At 44.9% G+C, this 20,219-nt stretch overlaps 1 protein-coding gene across 1 annotated transcript in view; it reads left to right on the forward strand.

Annotated features, from left to right (window-relative positions):
- Window positions 1-9,825: 9,825 nt before the first annotated feature.
- The window catches only part of MREG (melanoregulin), a 68,696-nt gene continuing 58,302 nt past the window's right edge, over window positions 9,826-20,219 (forward strand). The window contains exon 1 of the mRNA XM_043910117.1: window positions 9,826-10,351. Coding sequence (XP_043766052.1) covers window positions 10,257-10,351 — 95 coding nt within the window. The 5' untranslated portion in view covers window positions 9,826-10,256. The remainder of the gene's footprint in view (window positions 10,352-20,219) is intronic.

The raw sequence follows: 20,219 nt of genomic DNA on the forward strand, positions 1-20,219 counted from the left end.
CAGGATAGTTAGCTATGAGAGCATAGTTAGGCACAGCAGTTAAACATGGGAAGTCAGGAGTAAGGTAAGAAAGAGCACATTGGAAGAATCAAAATGATGGGTGTGCTGGGGCACAGATGAACCACTTGTTTCATTATTTTCCAGTTTTTGCTTTATGTCGTGCTCTGAAGATGGGTACTATTTATTTTTCATCTTTGATTTCATAAGAAGTTGAGCACAATGCCATGTTTATAAAGTTGACACCAAATAAGTATTTCTTGGGCTTCCCTGGTAGCCCAACTGGTGAAGAATCCGCTTGCAATGCGGGAGACCCCAGTTCAATTGGGGCTTCCCGGGTGGCACAGTGATAAAGAATCCGCCTGCTGACGCAGGAGCCGCAGGAGATGTGGGTTCGATCCCTGGGTTGGGAAGATCCCCTGGAGGAGGAAATGGCACTGTTCTTGCCTGGAAAATTCCATGGATGGAGGAGCCTGGTGGGCTATAGTCCATGGGGTCGAAAAGAATCAGACACGACTGAGCACACATGTACCAGTCCAATTCCTGGGTTGGGGAGATCCCCTGGAGAAGGGAGAGGCTACCCACTGGAGTATTCTTGAGCTTCCCTGGTGGCTCAGATGGTAAAGAATCCACCTGCAATGCAGGAGACCTGGGTTCGATCCCTGGTCCAGTATTCTTGCTTGGAGAATCCCCATGACAGAGGAGCCTGGCTGGCTACAGTCCACGGAGTGGCAAAGAGTTAGACACGACTGAGTGACTTAGCACAGCATAGCACAGGTGGTTTGTTAAATCAGATACATTTAGGTGGTCACAGTTGGCTGTGTAAACTGATAGGTTAGAAGCTGACTAAAGTACATGTGCTTTATTGATAACAATGATTATGGCCAGCATTTACAGGCTGCTTCCTATTTTTCATGAAATTGTACTAACTGCTTTCTGTGTATTATCTCACCTAATCCTGACTGCAGCCACAGGGGCTGATGACATATCTTGTTTTCCCTTGCCGACATCCATTCCTTTTCTGGTGGCTCCATTTGATTTTCATTAGGAAACCCACTCAGTCCAACTGGCTTACTTTTCCTCTTGCCCCCATTCTTCTTCACTTGAACACTACAGGGTGTCCTTGAGACTCAGCAGGTACACTCCTCCCTCTAAAAAAGCATTGGTTCCATTTCAGGCCAATTAAAGTTGGACCCAGGCCTGTGAAGGAGCTCCTATCTTCTGCTGAGATTATCAGCAGAAACGATGGTGAAATCCAGTGTTACCCGGAGCCTGAGAGTGTCACTACGTCAGAGCCCAGAGAAGACCGTGGAGCATCTTAGTCTGTTGTGTGTTCCTGTGTCCGTCATTCAGTCGTGTCCAACTCTTTGTGACCCCGTGGATTGTAGCCCGCCAGGCTCCTCTGTCCATGGGTTCTCCAGGCAAGAATACTGGAGTGGGTTGCCATTCCCTTCTCCACTTTGTCTGGCTGGGCTACTGTAACTGAAATTCCACAGACTGGGTGGCTTACACACAGTTCTAGAGGCTGGAAAAGCCAGGATGAAAGCACCAGTAGATTCAGTGTCTGGAGAGGGCCTGCTTCCTGGTTCACACATAGCTCTGCTCTCTCTGTGTCCTTATGTGGCAGAAGGAGTGAGGACGCTCTCCGGGGTCTCTTTTATTGGGTGCACAGTGCTCAGTCATGTCCAACTCTTTGTGACTCCATGGATTGTAGCCTGCAAGGCTCCTCTGTCCATGAGATTTCTCAGGCAAGAATACTGGAGTAAGTTGCCACTAGCTTCTCCAGGAGATCTTCCCAACCCAGGGATCGAACCCACATCTCTTGTGTCTCCTGCATTGGCAGGTGGATTCTTTATCATTGTGCCACCTGGGAAGCTCCTTTCATTAGGGCAGTAGTCATATTCCAATCACTTCATGAGAAATATATGGGGAAACAGTGGAAACAGTGTCAGACTTTATTTTTCTGGGCTCCAAAATCACTGCAGATGGTGATTGCAGCCATGAAATTAAAAGACACTTACTCCTTGGAAGGAAAGTTATGACCAACCTAGACAGCATATTTAAAAGCAGAGACATTACTTTGCCAACAAAGGTCCGTCTAGTCAAGGCTATGGTTTTTCCAGTAGTCATGTACGGACGTGAGAGTTGGACTGTGAAGAAAGCTGAGTGCCGAAAAACTGATGCTTTTGAACTGTGGTGTTGGAGAAGACTCTTGAGAGTCCCTTGGACAGCAAGGAGATTCAACCAGTCCATCCTAAAGGAGATCGGTCCTGGGTGTTCATTGGAAGGACTGATGTTGAAGCTGAAACTCCAATACTTTTGGCCACCTGATGCAAAGAGCTGACTCATTTGAAAAGACCCTGATGCTGGGAAAGATTAAAGGCAGGAGGAGAAGGGGACGACAGAGGATGAGATGGTTGGATGGCATCACTGACTCAATGGACATGGGTTTGGGTGGACTCAGGGAGTTGGTGATAGACAGGGAGGCCTGGCGTGCTGTGGTCCATGGGGTCCCAAAGAGTCGGACATGACTGAGAGACTGAACTGAACTGACTGAGTCATATTTATGAGTGCTCCATCCTCATGACCTAATCACCTCTCAAAGGCCTCATCTTCAAATTGCATCACACTGGGGCTTCGGTGTCAACATACGAATCAGGGAGAAACACAAACATTCTGTCTCTAGCAAAGACCAACCCTTTTTAAAAATCTTTTGAGTGCCTGGATCCATTTATGTTTAAAGCTAGCATGACTTCTTGATTTTCAGATACTTGGGACAGTAAATTTCCTTATACTTAAACTAGTCTTAGTGATGTTTTTGTCATTCAAAATTGGTGAATTAAGACCCAAAGGATTATCACAGAGGTCACACAAATCTAGACAGAAAAAGTATTACATAGAGTTGAGACACAGTCCCTTCACGTTGGGACTATAAGAATACAGTTTTCTTGGAGAATTTTTCCTTATGCTTTATACCTTTTTCTAGCTTACTGTGTTTTTATTCTCTCTAAGGGCCTCTTTTTAAAAGGTCTGACCTATGCCTAAGTATGAAGTTATTTTAAAAAGACATTCAACTAAATTTTGAGGAGAGACAAGATGTTTGTTGCTTGAAACTAAAGAGGGAACAAAGATTGATTATTAAGGTTTTCTCAGAGTATATACATTTGGGAGGAGGGAAGGAAGTGAAACTGACCAGCAAACTATAGCAAATAAAAATAGTTTCAAAATTTAGAAAGTATTATGGGAAACTACAGAGTGATGTAACTGACAAATTCTTAGGTAGTGGATAATGAATGTTTCTCTTCAGAGAGAAGCCAAGTAGAGAAACAGAAATAAAAGTCTCACCTGACTAAATCAAAGTGGACTGTTGTGCTTGGCTTGAAAGAGAACTTTTTAATTCTCTCTCCTGTCACAATTACCCTTTTTTGCCTTGTAAAACCCTTTATTTCTGAAAGCAACAGAATCTGATTCTTAGTTACTTAAGCAATAAAAAGAACTATTGATCCACAAGTTATGGAGTAACCCACAGAATGACGGGAAAACTAAATAGCTAGAATGGCTAGATTTTGGAAAATACAGAACCAGAAATGCTACAGGTATAAATATGTCCATTGCTGTTGAACCTCCTCTTCAAGATGATGTCCCCCAAATAATTCATATCTCAATTATTTTCCATCTTTGGGTTCTTGCCCTTAAGTTGCAAATTTCAGGAAGAGTGTCCGATTGGTCTATCTTGGTCACAGGCTCATCTCTCATTTGGGATCAGGGACCAGAGGTGGGGGAAATGCCTTCACTGTCTGCCTGGCTCCTGTAATTGAAAGGGGGGCGGGGTTCCTCAAAGGAAAACAAAGAGCTGGTAACAAAAGGAGGGATGAGGCACACTGCAGAGGCAGAAACAACAGACCCAACAGGAACCCTTGACTGGCTTTACCTTGTTGACATCCAGTCCACTCTCTGATGGGATCTTTGCAGAGTCCCATAAAAGGCATCTGGGCTGTCCATCCTGGGCCCCTTGGGGAGGATGATAATGCTGGCCTTGGCTTGGAGTGCTTGTTTGTTTCAGAAGATGTCTTTTTTTCTCTAAGGAAGACAATGCTTTTGAAATCTTTACTGGATTCGGGAAGCTCATTAATAGGCTCTTCACAAACTGGCATAATGCAAACTCTGGGTTCATTAGCTCTTTTTCTGTCTTCATACACACATTTATTCAACACACTTATTGAGTGTCTACCATATACCTACATTGTTCTAAAAGTTGTGATACAGTGTTTGTTTCTATTTATTCTCTGTGATAAGTCTGTACTATTGTAGATGCTAGAATATTGCAAAGAACAAGCAATATCCCCACCTTCATGAATGGAACCTACATTCTAGTTCACCATTGTATCCTAGTACTGGACTCTATAAATATTTGTTGAATGAATAACTGAATGATACCAACTTGAGCTATGTTGCTGCAAGCATAGCTTTTTTGTGGAATGCTAATTGTATGGTGTTGGAACACAAGAATTTTTCCCACGCTGCATATAGTATGCCTCTTCCTCCAATTCTCAGTAAGCTCTTAAAGAAATAGGACTTCAAACTATACTGTTCAGTTGCTCAGTTGTGTCCAATTCTTGTTTTCAAAGCAAACTGTAGTTTTCTCTGCCATGGAGAAATCTGAAACTATAGGATGGCAGTTCTGTCTTGTAACAAGCAGCTGATGGGTCTCTGAGTCACCGGTTGTTCCAGGGGACTGCCCACTCCCACAACATCAGGTGCTCAAGGGCTCTTGGTAAATGTCAGATGTTGCTGCCAGTGGTGGGTGGTGTTGGCATCAACTCAGGCAGGAGGAACAATGTAACATCACTCTAAAAAAAGGAAAGCTTGCTGCTCCCCTGCTAATGAAATCTGAAACAGGAAGTGGGAGTGTCAAAATGTGGTCTCAGATATCTACCAGCTGAAGCTGCAGCGTTTGGTAACACTATCATTCCTCAAGTTACCAAACAAAAAAAAAAGCCAGGGAAATCATGAAGGTATTTAACTTCTGGGAAGATTAATACTTGAGAAAACCGATATAATAATCTTTAGAAAACTAATAAATAGAATATTCACATCTGTTAACCCTGTTGGAGATCATGGCAACCCACTCCAATATTCTTGCCTGGGAAATTCTCTGGACAGAGGAGCCTGGCAGGCTACAGTCCACGGGGTAGGACAGAGTTGGACATGCCTGAACAACTGAGCATGGATGCGCATCGGTTAAGAAGAATGAGGTAGTATGATGTGTACTAAAAGGCTATATCTCCACGAAATGAAGTGGAAAAAGCTCGCAGGTAAATGAATGCATGCCTTGTATATTAAAACCAAACTCACTATCAAAAATGATGAGGTAGGGACTCCCCTGTGGTCCAGTGGTTAAGACTCCGCACTTCCACTGCAAGGGGTGCGAGTTTCATCCCTGGTTGGGGAACTAAGATCCCTCATGCCTCATGGTGCGACCAAAAAAATAAAACACACACAATGATGGTATACATACATTACAGGGAACATACGTGTGTGTATGTGTCCAAAAAAACGTTTGTAGCATACTGATAATAATGGTTACCCTGAGGAGGCTAGAAAGGAGACAGGACTGTGGATAGTGATCACAGGGAACTTTGTAACATTTCAGTCTTCTAGAGGCATATTTCATTTAAAAGTTTTAACAGTTAACATTAATTTTAAAAAAATTAATAGTTGTTCAAGCAAGCAAACACTAGATATAATCCTTAGTAAGGAAGAGCATTAACCTTCTGATCAAGTTTGTTAAAATGGACATAGTTCTACGGCTTTCCAGAAATATTCAGTCTGAAACTGACCACATGAAAGATGCCCACACACTTCAGAGGCACAAATGTGAAAAGAAATACTGTCATATGTCAGCCCAATAGTACTGGAACTGACATTTGCTCAGCAGGCCTTACTATTTGGATTTAGTCAACTGTGTTGAATTCTACTACTTCCTAGAGTACTTTATGGCTTTCCAATGGTCTCATTTGAGTCTCACGACTCAGCATCTCCATTTCACAAATTAGAAAACTGAGGCTCAGAAAAATTAAGTGGGACTTCCCTGGTAATCCAGTAGTTGAGAACCTGCCTGCTAATGCTGGGGACCTGAGTTTGATCCCTAGTCTGAGAAGATCCCACATGCTGCGGGGCAGCTAAGCCCATTCGCTACAACTATTCAGCCTGCCCTCTAGAGCCTGTGCTCAACAAGAGAAGCCACGAAAATGAAAAGACCGCCCACCTCATCTAGAGAGTAGCCCCCACTTTCCACAACTAGAGAAAACCTGAGTGCAGTAATGAAGATCCAGTGCAGCCCAAAATAAATAATAAACAAATAAAACTTCTTAAAAAAGAAATTAAGTGACTTGTTTAAAATCAAGTTTAGTAAAGGGCAGAGAACCTGTATTTTCCAGGAACTGAATACCTTCTCTGATTTCTCCATTCTCAACAAATCCAACTTCAGTAGTTAATAAAAGTTGTCGGATGCCAGCTTTCATCTTATTGCTAGCAGCCCCCTTGGTCCACTTTCTACCTGAATATAGGTGAGTGAACTCAATCCAGCATCCAATTTCAGAACAAAGTTCATCCACCAAAGGGACTGCCCAGCTGCTAGCAAGTCTGCTGTCGAGAACAACAGTCCCCATCCTGGCACAGCTGTAAGTGATCAGGGACACAGTGCTGGGTTCGATACCGCAGCCCTGTGCCGCCGGGTGACAACTGGTGTTCTGTCACGTCCTCTTAACTTTTCATGATGCGTCCCTCTCCTGTTTCCCCAGCTAAGTCAGAGCTCTGAGGAACCTTCTCTTATCTTTCCTTAACTCTCAGTAGCCAGCCTCTCAATGAATATGCACTTGATAAGTTCCTTCGGCCTCATAATGTAGCCAGAACAGGATAAACTTAGGTGTAGTAACACACTTTTAAATGAACACACTGCCCATGAGAATTGACACTTCTGAAAATAAACTTGCTCTTCTTCCTTGCCTCTTCAAACCTGCCCATGTGACATCCATCTTTATCACAATCAATAACACAATTCTACTCTCACAAATTGTAAGCCCCCAACGTTGGACTCACTCTTGACTTTCATTTATGCTTTACTTCCAATCCATTATAAATCTTATTGGCTGTGCCTTCAAACTCCATTCAGAGTCCAGTTATTTCTTCCCACCTCTAGTTGCTTCCTCCCTGGTCTAAATCACGGTCATCTATCACGTGGGTCATTAGAATGGCCTCCAGTCGCCTCTTCTAAAACAGTCCTTGTTAGCCAGTTTCTTCTCAAGACAGCAGTCAATGGATCCTATTGCCATCCATGTTGACCATATCTCTCCCTCTACTCAAAAGCCTCCAAAGGTTTGCTCGCTCACATGGGACAAAATCGAGTTCTTACCACGTCCTAAGAGGCCACTTGGTTCTATCATCTCCTATTACTCTTCCTCCTGGCCCATTCCTCTCTCCAGCCCCTGAAACCCCTGCTCTTTCTTGGGCAGCCTACTGTTTATTCTGTCTCCTCTGGGGTTTTGCATGTAGCCTTCACTCTCCCAGCAATACTCTTCCCCATGGAACCAGGGCTAGCTTGCTCATCATCTTTCAATCTTTCCCTAAAGGTCACCATGTAGGGAGGCCTTCCCTGTCCCTAAAGGTCACCATGTAGGGAGGCCTTCCCTGACCCTAAAGGTCACCATGTAGGGAGGCCTTCCCTGACCACCCCATTTAAAACTGCAGCCACCACTCCTCTCCCCAGTACACACACACACACACACACACACACACCTGCAGCCACCACTCCTCTCCCCAGTACACACACACACACACACACACACACACACACACACACACACACCTGCAGCCACCACTCCTCTCCCCAGCACACACACACACACACACACACACACACACACACACACACACACCTGCAGCCACCACTCCTCTCCCCAGCACACACACACACACACACACACACACACACACCTGCAGCCACCACTCCTCTCCCCAGTACACACACACACACACACACACACACACACACACACCTGCAGCCACCACTCCTCTCCCCAGTACACACACACACACACACACACCTGCAGCCACCACTCCTCTCCCCAGCACACACACACACACACACACACACACACACACCTGCAGCCACCACTCCTCTCCCCAGTACACACACACACACACACACACACACACACACACACCTGCAGCCACCACTCCTCTCCCCAGTACACACACACACACACACACACACACACACCTGCAGCCACCACTCCTCTCCCCAGTACACACACACACACACACACACACACACACACACACCCTTCCCTGTCACTGCTTAGCCCCTTTCCTGTCTTATTTTTCTCCATAGTACACATCACCTTCTAACACACTCAATAATGTATTTCATTTGTCTAACTCCCCTAGTAGAATGTTTGCTCCAAAAAAGTAAGGATTTTTATTTCTTTCCTTCACTGCAGTGTCCCCAGAGCCTACAACATGCCTGGTACCTACAGATGTTTGATAAACATTTGTTGAATAAACATGATTGATAAAGATGAAAATTCCATAATATTGGTGGTTGTCTAGGGAAATATACTTTCAGATGTGGCCGGTCAGAGTGTGAATTGGAATTACCTCTTTGGAGGACAATTTGGCAAGATCCAGGCTTCCCTGGTGGCTCAGAAGGTAAAGCGTCTGTCTGCAATGCAGGAGACCCAGGTTTGATCCCTGGGGTGGGAAGATGCCCTGGAGAAGGAAATGGCAGCCCACTCCAGTACTCTTGTCTGGAAAATCCCATGGACGGAGGAGCCTGGTAGGCTAGTCCATGGGCTTGCAAAGAGTTGGACACAACTGAGCGACTTCACTTCACTTCACTTTTTGGCAAGATCCATCAAAAATTAAAAAGTCATCTTACCTATGACCTAGAAATTCAACTGCCAAATATTCATTCAAGAGATATACATGTCCAAACACATAGTTCAAGGATATTTACTGCAGCATTATTTTAATAACAAAAGGCTGTAATGAACTTGTTATTCATCCATTGGAATCTGGTTAAAAAAACATAAGGGCATCAACCACATAAATGCAACTGTTTAAGATCATAGAGAAGGAGTTCTTCATGAGCTGGTGGGACAGTCTCCGTTGTAAACTGAGTGAAAAAAGTCAGGGACAGAAATGTGTGGAGTATGGCAGAGTATAAAGGGAAAAGGCTCTGGGTGCCTATACTTACACGTTTGCATAAGCATTAAGTGTGTATGTGTGTGTGTTTAAAATCTGGAAAATAGTAAAAAAAAATTCAGTTGCAGCCGACTTGTTGGGACCCCATGGACTGCAGCCCCCCCACCCCCACCCCCGGTCCATGGGATTTCCCGGCAAGAATCCTGGGGTGGGTGGTGGGTTGCTATTTCTTCTCCAGGGGATCTTCCTGACTCAGGAATCCAACCTGCCTCTCCAGCCTCTCCTGCACTGGCAGGCGGATTCTTTACCATTGAGCTACTGGGGAAGTAAAAAAGCTAATGACAGAGGTTGCCTTTTTTTTTTTTTTTTTGAGAAAATTATTCAAGGGCTGGGAGACTTGAAGACATTTTAAAATTCGTTGTGAACGGACTACTTAAAAAACTCGCTTCTATAATGCATGAATCCATTTTTGCTAACTTTTGCCCTGTGTGGTGCTGACACGCTAAAAATACGCCCTAACCTCTGCTTTGAAGGCAAGGGGTGGGGGCGGGAAGGAGGACCTTTTATTTCCTCGGGGAGTGAAGCCAATAAAACGTATGAATAGATCCAGCCCAACCTCGCGCTCTGTGACTCGGGGGCGGGCTCCTCCTTCCCCCAGCCCCATCCCCAGCTGCGCCCTCGGATTCTGCCATCTGGCGGCTGGAGTCCCGGCTTCCTCCTTAGAGGGCAGCAGCGGAGCGTCTCGGGGACGCATGCGCCCCAATTTGCGCCCGGGGAATTAAAGAGCGAGAAGAAAAGCCCCAACGAAACCCGCGCCCCAAACAAAACCCAAGTGGAGGAAAGCGCGCGGCTCCGCAGCTCCGGGGCCGTGGAGGCGCCTCCCGCCTCGCCCGCGTCCCCGGCCGCGGCGGGATGCGCACGGACCGGCCCGCGACGCCCCGGCCGCCACTGTCCCCGCACCTGGACGCCGGTCGGCTGGCCGCGCCCCAGCCGCGCTCGCTCGCCGCCGCGGCTCGCCCCGAGTCGCCCGGCGCCGGCGGGGCACCTCGCTCTCCATGGGGCTGAGGGACTGGCTGAGGACCGCGTGCTGCTGCTGCCCCTCCAAGTGCCTGGAGGAGCCCGCCGTGCCGGAGAAGGAGCCTCTGGTCAGGTGGGTGCGCGCGCCCCGGCCGTAATCTGGGGCTCCCTGGCTGCCGCCGGGCACCACGGACTCGGGGTACCCGTGTGCTCGTCCGAGCTGGGGAGGTGCGCTTGTTTTTAGCTCACACGGAGGCACAGACTAAGCCCCTTGGTTCCTTAAAGAAGATCCTGCTCCTTGGGGGTTGTTCCTTGGTAAAGTTTCTGCCAGAATGCAGGAATCCTTGGAGGCGCCTGAGACCCAAGAAGATGCGTGTGGGAAACGGCAAGAGCTCGGGTGCAGTTCCCCGGGCAGAGAACTACCGGAGAGAAGTTTGCACAGGGGTCCTATTAAATACAACTGTGATTGTCTGTTACATAGGCGTATTTCAGTGAAATGGGCGACTGTGAATTTCTTTCACCCAGGAAAAAAGTTGGATACGTTATCATTCAATTTTGTTAGGAAGAGAAGACATTTACAGTGACGGAGAGCAAGGACATATTTTTCACATTAAAGAAAGTACCTATTTTTCTCAAGGGACACTGGAACGTTGATTCATGACAGATTAAGCTATTAAATGGGAAGAAATTAATGCATGTTAGCAATGTGCTAAGTGCCTTTGTGAAGGGACCATACAACAGGGCTTTGTTCTTGGCTGTGATTGTAAGCAATTATTTTATATCTTGACTCTGCTGAAATTAAGGTTTCATTTCGGCATGACTTGGGGGTAGGTAGGGTAGAAACAAAATATTTAAAATGAAATTAGGAAATAGTAGATGAGGCAAAATTCCAGGGTTGCGTAGGGGAGAACATGGAAGCCAGTGTTTCTTATGAAATATGCAACTGATATGATAAAGCTTTCACAACTTTTTTAAAACACGATTTACCTTTTCTTACTCTATCAAGTCCAAACACTCCCCTTGGCTTTTGAGATCTTACATAACCCCTTCCCTCCTGTCCACTCCTGTTTTCCAGTATATTACACATTGTGCACTCTTTGATTTAATCAGACAGGCATCCTTACTGCTCTAGGAACAATCTAAGCTTCTTATTCCCTCCAAGCTTGTTTCAAGTGGTGACCTTTATTCTTCCTGCCCCTTCTTAAATGCCAGTTTTCAAGTCCCCCTCAAACAGTCTTCTTTGATTTTTTCGTCCTTATTCGTCTTTCTCTCCTATGACTTAGGGTTTAGAACTTGCTATCTGCCCCTCACGGTTTAGTGAGCACATGTATATGTAAACTTGTATGTCCTGTTTGTTTTCTGTGTAATATACACACCATACAGAATGTTTTTGTTTGCTCCTGCAGTGGTGTTCCCACTTTGATTATTAGATTGTTGTGGGCAGGGAGAAACCCAGTAATCTACCCGTAGTCTTAAAATAGTGGATAGCAATCTGGAATTTCAGGCTTGGATTATGCCCTTAATTTGTCAATATTCATAGTAACATGAAATAACAGCCTTCAGCTTGGTCTCATTCTCAGAGCCTTGGGTCTTTCCAGTATTCTGTTGGGAATTGCTATTTAAGGTAATAGTTTTGGTTGTTTTAAAATCTCAACCCTCTTCTGCCTTGGTTTACACTGTAAGTCAGTGAATTTGCAAGTGATTTTAAGACTTTAGAGTCAGTTGGGGCAGAATAGCATAGTGCTTAGGAGCCAGATTGCCTGGGGTTAAATTCCAGCCTGGGTGACCTGGCACAAGTTATGAAACTTTTTTTGTGCTTTAATTTCCTCATCTGTAAAATGGGAATGATAATAGTATGTACCTCAAAGGGATGCAGTGTACAGATACCTGCATGTTCTTTCCTGCCCAAGTCATTAGAAGGTCTAGATTGAAATCTTTTTTAAATGTGAAGTTCACTGCTTTTTGATACATTCACAGAGCTGTGCAGTCATCAAGACTCTTAACTCCGGACATTTTTCATCACTCCAAAAAGAAGCACTATACTCATTGGCAGTTACTCGCTGCCCTCCCCTCCCTGCCCACTCCCTGCCGTCCCCTAGGCCCGCAGACAACCACGAATCTACTTTTTGTCTTTAGAGATTTACCTATTCTGGACATTTTGTATAAACGGAACCCTTCATTATGTGGCCTTTTGCATCTGACTTCTTTCACTTAGCATGTTTTCAAGTTTCATCTATGTTGTATGTTTATCAGTACTTAACTCTTTTTATCATTGGATAATATTCCAGTGTATAGATGTTTTACATTTTATTTATCAATTGATAGATATTGGGGTGGTTTCCACTTTTTGGCTTTTAAAATAATGCTTCTGTGAACATTAGTGTACAAATTTTTGTGTGGACATATGTTTTTGATTCTCCTGGGTATATACCTAGAAGTGGAATTGCTAGGTCACATAGTAAATTTTACATTTTAACTTTCTGAGTTGCTGCCAGGCTGTTTTCCAAAGTGGCTGGTTTGAAATCTTGAGGTAGTGAGGTCAGATGGCCAGATGGTCTTAATTTTTATTTTATTAAGAATTCATTCTTCATGTCATTTTTTTTTCATTTATAAAAAAAAGATTTTATACAGACACTGCCTGCCCTCAACTGAATCCGTTATTCCATCATAAAACAGTGGTTATCAAGCTTTATTTCATACCCCAAAGCAATAGTGCTGGAAGAGATATGGTCGGAAGGAAGACGTCATTTGTGCACATGGTCACCTGCAGTCCTTTTCCAAAACAGACCAGGGAATCTCATTAGTTCAGCAAAACTAGTTTTTAATCTCTGCTCCTATGCCAATCTGACATTGCCACTTGAGGGTTTTAAAAAATATTTATTTATTTGGCTGCGTTGAGTCTCAGTTGAGGCACACAGACTTGAGAGTTGGGGTTTTGCTGCCCCGCAGCATGTGGGATTCCAGTTCCCTGACCAGGAACCCAACGGGTGTCTCCCACATTACAAGGCAGATTTTTAACCACTGGACCACCAGGAAAGTCCCTGTGTGTTTGATCTTGCTCTGTTTGCTTTTTCTGGAATTCTGTACCTAAAGGGAATGGCTGTCACTTGTCTGGCTTGCATCTATGCTTTTCTCTGTCCCATGAGTTCTTTCTTTGCCCTTTCTCTAGAAGTATGCTGGGGCCGCCCCTGACTGTAAATTCCTCCCCATGTTGCTGTTTTCTTTAGCTGGCATCCTCTGCTTTCCCTCGTGTTGGGCGCAGATGTCTTTAAAGTGCAGTTGGTTGTACCCCCACCTCCTTCTTCACCTCCCACTCATCATGAGATCTGGTTCTTTCCCCTGCATGATTACATGAGCACTCTTCTCTTGAAAGTTACAAGAGAAAGAAATCTGCTGCTCTTCTCTCGGTGTACACGGAGTGCCCCTATGCTGACCATCCGGGCCTGATTTCCCATTTCCTCATTCCCTGGCCCCTGATTTCGCATTTTCTCATCTCTGTGCCTGTGATCCATCTAATCATGCTGGTTTTCCTTCTGGTGTTGCTGTCAATGGCCTAATTGTTAGCCAGACATCTTTTTGTTTGCTCTACTGCTGAAGATTCTGCTTGGATACGGTCCATTTCAGTTGCTGCCTATATGATGAAGTCTTAGAAAGTCTCCCCAGACAGTTATGGTGTCTCTTTTTTTTCTGTTGACCCCTTAAGTCCCTTACTGCACTCTCCCTGGTATTATTTCACTTGTAAGGTGGGGACTGTGACCCCTGTCAGACTGTAGATTCGAATCTAGATTGAGGGGGATGAATCTTACTACTTTAGCATCCCCTGGTGTGTCCAGCACAGTCTTCCACATGGAGTCAGAACTGAATAAATGCTTTTTGATTAATAAAAATTATAATAGCTGTTAATTTATTAATTTCTTCCTATGTGTAAATTTTAAAAAATATATTTGGAACAAAATGTTATAAAGAATAACAGAGCAGATACCCACATACCAGCACCCACCTTAAAAAAAAATTAACAGAAGAGTCGAACCCCCTGTGTATCCATCCATGGCTGCATCATCCTTGCCCTGCATAAGTAACCTCTACACTGAATCTGTGTTTAGCATTCTTAAGCTTATGTAAATGGTGCATACTGTATTGTGCTATTGTATATGGTTTTTTACATGCATTCTGTCATTTGTCGCTATGGGAAAGATTAAAAGCCATGCATTCTGTCTTCTGTCACTGTGGGAAAGATTGAAGGCAAAAGAAGGGGGTGGCGGAGGATGAGATGGTTATTAGCATCATTGACTCAGTGGACATTAATTTGAGCACACTCCAGTTGTTTCCCGTTGTCATCTGTGGATGTGAGAGTTGGACCATAAAGAAGGCTGAACACTGAAGAATTGATGCTTTTGAACTGTGGTGCTGGAGAAGACTCTTGAGAGTCCCTTGGACAGCAAAGGAGATCAAACCAGTCAATCCTAAAGATTGAAATCAACCCTGAATATTCATTGGAAGTCCTGATGCTGAAGCGGAAGCTCTAATACTTTGGCCACCTGATGTGGAGACTTGACTCATTGGAAAAGACCCTGTTGCTCGGAAAGATTGAGGGCAAGAGGAGAAGGGGGTGACAGAGGGTGGGATGGTTGGATGCCATCATCGACTCAACGGACATGAGTTTGAGCAAACTCTGGGAGATAGTGGACAGGGAAGCCTGGTGTGCTGCAGTTAATTAGTTAATGAGGTCCCAAAGAGTCAGACACGACTTAGCCACCAAACAGCAACAGTGACCAGATGAAATAGGTGTTATTTATTCCCATTTTATAGATAAGGAACTCAGGGCTTAGAGTGTTTAAATAATTAGTTCACAGTCACAGTTGGTAAGTAGGAGAGTCAGAATTTGAATCCATGTCTGTTTGACTTCAGAGTTTATGCCTTGCATTGCAGAAAATTCAGAAAGCTACCAAATGGTTTCCAAATTTAACTGATAGTGTTTATATCCTAGACACTGGTAGATGTCACTAGCCTTAGCTCCTGCCCATTGTGACTCTTTTCTCCTTTTCTCCTTTCTTCTATGTCCTTCCTTAGCTTAATTCTTCTACCTGGATGCAGGGGAAACCTGACCTTGAGAGCCAAGCCAGGGGGAGTTAGGAGACCTGAGTCCTCGTCACAACTATTAATTGTCTGTGGGACCTTGGGGAAGTCTCATAACTTCCTTGAACCTTAGTTTCTTCTTCTGTCCAGGAAAGACATCTGACTTTAAGGTGCAGCCTTGAAGAGCCGTCCCAGGCTTGATGCAGACTGTCTTCTTTCTGTGGGCTTACGTCACCTGAATTCTGTTTGACATGGAATACAGGCGCATCAAGGTTGTGTGTAGTCCTGGGGAAGAGCCTGAAGGCCTACGATGTGTGAATCATGACTATGATCCAGCTGCCAAGGTCGGCTTCGCCAGCAAATATATGAGTAGGCATTTCTAACACCAGGAAGCTTAGAACAAGTCTAGGCTTGGAGAAATGATCCATGGTCTGATATGGGCTTGACACCAGGCTTCTGTCGAAAAAAAGCCAAAGGTTTCATTCAGTCTCACTATTTCCTCACTTTCATCCCAGGTTTAGGAATGAATCATGTAATGTTCATCTTGTCCATCATCTATGTAAGGTCTGAAGTTCTGACATTCTTCTCCACACTATTTTTCTCAAGTAGAGTAAGTAATGATCACAATGACAATAAAATATCCATATGCACTGAGGACAGGACAGTGATGCAAATGGATCATTTTGGAATGGCTGGATCATTGTTTATTTGTCTGTAAAATAGCGAATGATGTTTTGACCCAAGATTTCATGTTGCTAATTAAAAGAAACAGTGGGGTACCTGTTATTAGGTTACAGGACTGCTGTGACAAGTTGCCACAAATTTGATAGCTGTATATTAAGGCATATGTGTGGAATCTAGAACAATGGAACAGATGAATCTATTTGCAGAGCAGGAATAGAGATGTAGACATAGTGAGCAGATGTGTGGATATGGTGGGAAAAGGGAGGGTGGCATGATTTGGGAGATTGGGGTTGACATGTAAACACTGCCATGTGTAAAGTAGATAGCTAGTGGGAACTGTTGTATAGCACCGGGAGCTGAGCTGGTTGCTCTGTGATGACCTCGGGGGTGGGATGGGGGGAGCGTGGGAGGGAGGTCCACGAGGGAGGGGTTATATGTATGCTTATAGCTGATGGCAGATGGTGACTGCAGCCATGAAATTAAAACACGTTTGCTCCTTGGAAGAAAAGCTATGACTAACCTAGACAGCATATTAAAAAGCAGAGACATTACTTTGCTGACAAAGATCCGTCTAGTCAAAGCTATGGTTTTTCCAGTAGTCATGTATAGATGTGAGAGTTGGACCATAAAGAAAGCTGAGCACCGCCGAATCGATGCTTTTGAACTGTGGTGTTGGAGAAGACTCTTGAGAGTCCCTTGGACTGCAAGGAGATCAAACCAGTCCATCCTAAAGGAAATCAGTCCTGAATATTCATTGGAAGGACTGATGCTGAAGCTGAAACTCCAATACTTTGGCCACCTGATGCGAGGAGCTGACTCATTTGAAAAGACCCTGATGCTGGGAAAGATTGAGGGCAGGAGGAGAAGGGGACAACAGAGGATGAGATGGTTGGATGGCATCACTGACTGGATGGCCATGAGTTTGAGCAAGCTCTGGGAGTTGGTGAAGGACAGGGAGGCCTGGTGTGCTGCAGTCCATGGGGTTGTGAAGAGTCTGACACAGCTGAGCAACGGAACAACAACAGCACAGAGTTTGTTTTGCACCAATAATATGCCCTGCACTCTGTTCTTCGGTGTTTTTTGTTTTTTTTTTAGAAAATAATTTTTGTGAGACTGTATATATCTAAAGAACTCCTGTACTGCCTGGAAAGGAGTTAAGAGTTTACAGTATTACCTCTCATTATTTTTTTCTTAACTTTTAAAATCTGGTGTTTGTATATCAAAGACTGAAAACATACAAGCACATGTACAGTGTAAAACACGACTACAGGGACTTCCCTGGTGGTCCAGTGGTTAAGACTTTGCCTTCCAGTGCTGGGGGTGCAGGTTCGATCCCCAGTTGGGGAGCTAAGATCCCACATGCCTGGTGGCCAAAAAACAAAAATATAAAAAAGAAGCGATATTGAAACAAATTCAATAATAACTTTAAAAATGGTCCACATGAGAAAAAAAAAACCAAAACTTTTATTTTTAAAAAAGAACAACTACAAGATGGATACTCCTATAACTACCGCCCAAGGCGAGAGATAGCTGTGGGCAACCCCACACCCCGCCCCCACCCCTGATTATATCTAAACTTTTGTGATAGTCATTTCCTTGCTTTTCTTGATAGCTTTTCCACCTATGTATGCATCTTAAAAATGGACTTTAGCTTTGCCTGCTTTTAAACTTGACATACGTAGGATCAAACTGTGTGTGTTCTAGACTTTGTGAGCTCGGTCCAAGCTGGGGCAGGCCGTCGGTGGTTCTCACTGCTTTATGGTGTATCCCCACTGATTCACCCATTCTTCTGTTGGTGGATTTTCTGGCGTATTCTCCTTGGTTCACCCGTTCTTCTCTTGGTGGATGTTTGGGTGGTTTCCAGTTTGGGGCTCTTAGGCACGGTATAGATTTTAAAGTCAGCGCATAAGGACAAATTGCTCATTCTTCAGCCACATTGGCCTCCTCCTGGGTCCTCAGATACACTCTTAGCGCCCTCCCTGCCTCGCATGTTCTTTCTTCACTTACCCAGGAAACTCCCTCCCGCGATTCAGGTCCCTACTTAAAGTTATTTTATCAGAAAGATCTTCCCTGACCACCCTCTTTCAAACAGTACTTTTTACCCTCACTCTGACCCTTATTCTTTCAGAGGCTGATCACCACCAGACAGGAATATGTATGCTTACTGTCTGCTTCCTCTGGAAGACTCTGAGCCCCACCTTCATGAACTTAAACAGATCAAAGATGTTAAGAGCTTGTCTGTGAGTCCAGAGAGTGGGATTCCAGCCTTGTTTCTGACATTCAGAGCCCTGTGATGTTGGGAAGTCAGAATTCATTCATTCAACAAATTGAGCATCCATTAAGTGTCAGGTTCTGTTCTAAGCACTCCACATACATCATTGAGCAAAACAGATACAGACCCTATTCTCAGGGGGCTTTCATTATGGTTTTAGGGGAGCACAACAAACAGTAAACATAGTATTGATAAATAAATCAGAAGGTAAACAAATACAGTCATCCCTAGGTATCTGCAGGGAGTTGATTCCAAAAACCACCATCTCCTCTGCCCCTCCCCAACCCAGGGATGTAGACCCCATGAATATGGAGGTAGAGCCGGGGCAGGAGAGCATGCATGCAATTTTAAATAGATTGGTTAGAGTAAGCCTCATTGAAGAGGGGATATTTAAACAGTGATATGATATGAAGGAGGGGAGGGAGCGAGGCATGTGGATATGGGGGTGGGGTGGGGAGGGAGCACTATTATAGGTGGAAGAATCGGCCACTGCAAGGGCCTCAGATGGCAGTGTGACTGGTGGGTTCAGGGAACAGCAAAGAGACCAGAGTGGCTGGCATGGCATGTGGGGACTATAGACCACAGTGTGACCTAGGCTTGTATTCTATGTCAGATGGGAGCCGCTGGAGGGTTGTGACGGAGGGGAGACAGGAATTGATTGATGTATTGAAAAGACCACTTTAATTGTGTTAAGAAGAGAATTGGTAGAGGCAGTGGTTGAAAAAGGTGAAAGTGAAAGAAAGTGTTAGTCACTCAGTCATGTCCGACCAACTCTGCGAGCCCATGGACTGTAGCTCCTCTGTGCATGGGATTTCCCAGGCAAGAATACTGGAGTGGGTAGCCATTCCCTTCTCCATGGGCTTTTCCAGACCTGGAAAAAGGTAGATCAGTGAAAAAAAAATCTGCAGGAATCCTTTTGTAAGACAGAGGTTCTTTGACCTGGGGAGTGGTAGTGGTAGAGGTGGGCATTTGTTTAATGTATGATCAGTAAGATTTTCTGTTGGATTAGATGTTGGGGCTGAGACAACCAAGGATGACTTGAAGGGTTTGGCCTGAGGAAGGATAGGTTTCCCATCTTCTAGATGGGGAGACTGTTGGTGGGGAGGTTTGGAGGGAAGGTCAGGGGCTTGGTGCACCATGCTGAACTTGAGCAGTGGACCAGGCATGCTCATGGAGAAGGGGAGAAGGCAGGCCGTGCAGGAGTCTGGGACTTGAGAGCGTGGTCTGAGCTGGGGATTCAGTTACAGGTTTGAGACTCTTCCTCAAGAAGATGGCATTTAAAGCCGTGAGACCAGGAGTTAGTGTAAACAAGGCAGAGACCAAAGGCTGAGTCTAATCTTCCCGAGCCTGAGTGTTTCCTCATCTGGGAGACAGAAAAGTCATGCTTCCCCTGCCTACCTCACAGACTTCTTGTCAGAACCATCTTCAAGCCTTTAAAGCATTTAAAGCAGTGAATGAAACCCGTGATGACGCGAGGTTCTGTTTCAGCCTTGGGATGGGAAGGCATGAAGGGTGAGAGCATGTCAGGGAGTGATCGGGGCCCAGAAAAGCAGTGAATGAAACCTGTGATGACGTGAGGTTCTGTTTCATCCTTGGGATGGGAAAGCATGAAGGGTGAGGGCATGTCAGGGAGCAAGCGGGGCCCGGAGAAAAGCACCCGGAGGTTTTCTTCTTACATATTGAGAAGGTAGATACTTCTGCTGTTGAAGGATGTCGTGAGACCAGGTGTTTAAACGCTGAGAAAAGCGCCAGAATCCATGGGACGATGTTTAGACTTGGGGTTCAATCATGTTCAAACATTGGATTAACATTGGTGTATTTATGCCTGGAGTCTCCCTTAGCCCTATTGGTATTGGAAGAAAAGATTCCCGAGAGGTTTGGCCTCACACCCTAGGTGGGGTTGGGGATGGAAGCTGAGACTTGGCTCTTCTTACCTTCTGGGAGAAAAAGCAGCCTTTGCTTTGCTTCA

Source organism: Cervus elaphus, chromosome 8 (assembly GCF_910594005.1).
Source record: "Cervus elaphus chromosome 8, mCerEla1.1, whole genome shotgun sequence".
Lineage (NCBI taxonomy): Eukaryota > Metazoa > Chordata > Mammalia > Artiodactyla > Cervidae > Cervus > Cervus elaphus.